Below are 1,275 nucleotides of genomic sequence, written 5' to 3'. Positions count from 1 at the left end.
AACCTCCCCATTGAGAGGAAGAGTTACTTTCCTGCTGATGGATATTTGGGTTGCTTTTATTATTATTTATTTATTTTGGTATTATAAACATTGATGCTGTGAACATTCCTATACACATTTCTTGATACATATTTGCAAGAATTTTAGGGTTAAGTGTAGGAGTAGTAATCATAGGTTGTACTGTATGTGAATGTTTAGTTTTCAGGGTAGTGCCAAATCATTTTCCACAGTAGGTATACCAATTTATGCATCCAGAAGGGAAACAAAAGAAATCCCATTTAAGAATCTCCCAAACTTCCCATAAGAATCTTCATTCTTGTCAATACTTAGCAGATTTAATTTCTACCAATCTGAAGAGTATCAAACAATTTTTCATTGTGATCTTAATTCTATTTTCGTGATTACTATCTGTTTTTCATTTTACTTTTTAAAGATAAATTTAAAAATACATTCTGGGTAGCAAACTTTTTTTTTTTCATAGTGAAAACTTTTATATTTAGAATTAGTCAGCTGGACTCAGTTTAGATGATCCCAATTTTGTTGGCAACATCCAAAGCGTCATAGTCAGGAGCCAGTCGAACATATGCCTTCTTCTCTCCATAAGGCCTGATCAGGGTGTTGACCTTAGCCACGTCAATGTCATAGAGCTTCTTCACAGCCTGTTTAATTTGGTGCTTGTTGGCCTTGACATCCACAATGAACACCAGTGTGTTGTCTTCTATTTTCTTCATGGCTGACTCGGTGGTAAGGGGGAACTTCATGATGGCATAGTGGTCAAGCTCTTCTCCCAGGGGCGCTCTTCGAGGATATTTGGGCTGCCTCCTGAGCCGCAGTGTTTTGGGCCGTCGGAAAGTGGGTGACGTCCGGATCTTTTTTTTGTGGCTGTGTACGCCTTTCAACACTGCTTTCTTGGCCTTCAAAGCCTTTGCTTTGGCTTCGGCTTTGGGAGGGGCAAGGGCTTCCTTCTTCGTTTTCGGCGCCATCTTCATGAAAAGCTGGGTAGCAAACTTTTGTTAGTGATATGTACTGCAAATACCTTCTCTCATTTTGTGGTTTATCATTTCACCTTCCTCATGGTTTCTTTTTTTTTTTTTTTTTGCGGTACGTGGGCCTCTCACTGTTGTGGCCTCTCCCTTTGCGGAGCACAGGCTCCGGACGCGCAGGCTCAGCGGCCATGGCTCACGGGCCTAGCCGCTCCGCGGCATGCGGGGTCTTCCCAGACCGGGGCACGAACCCGTATCCCCTGCATCGGCAGGCGGACTCTCAACCACTGCG

The 1,275-nt window shown here is 42.9% G+C and overlaps 1 protein-coding gene across 1 annotated transcript; it reads right to left on the bottom strand.

Annotated features, from left to right (window-relative positions):
* Window positions 1–451: 451 nt before the first annotated feature.
* Window positions 452–1,004, bottom strand: LOC102990849 (60S ribosomal protein L23a-like). Its single transcript, XM_055088799.1, has one exon. It carries the CDS (start codon window positions 987–989, stop codon window positions 522–524), a length of 468 nt encoding a protein of 155 aa, XP_054944774.1. The 5' UTR covers window positions 990–1,004; the 3' UTR covers window positions 452–521.
* Window positions 1,005–1,275: the final 271 nt, after the last annotated feature.

This window comes from Physeter macrocephalus, chromosome 11 (assembly GCF_002837175.3).
Source record: "Physeter macrocephalus isolate SW-GA chromosome 11, ASM283717v5, whole genome shotgun sequence".
Classification (NCBI taxonomy): Eukaryota; Metazoa; Chordata; class Mammalia; order Artiodactyla; family Physeteridae; genus Physeter; species Physeter macrocephalus.
The sequence above is the reverse complement of the archived record's forward strand: the minus strand, read 5'-3'. Positions and strand labels throughout refer to the sequence as shown.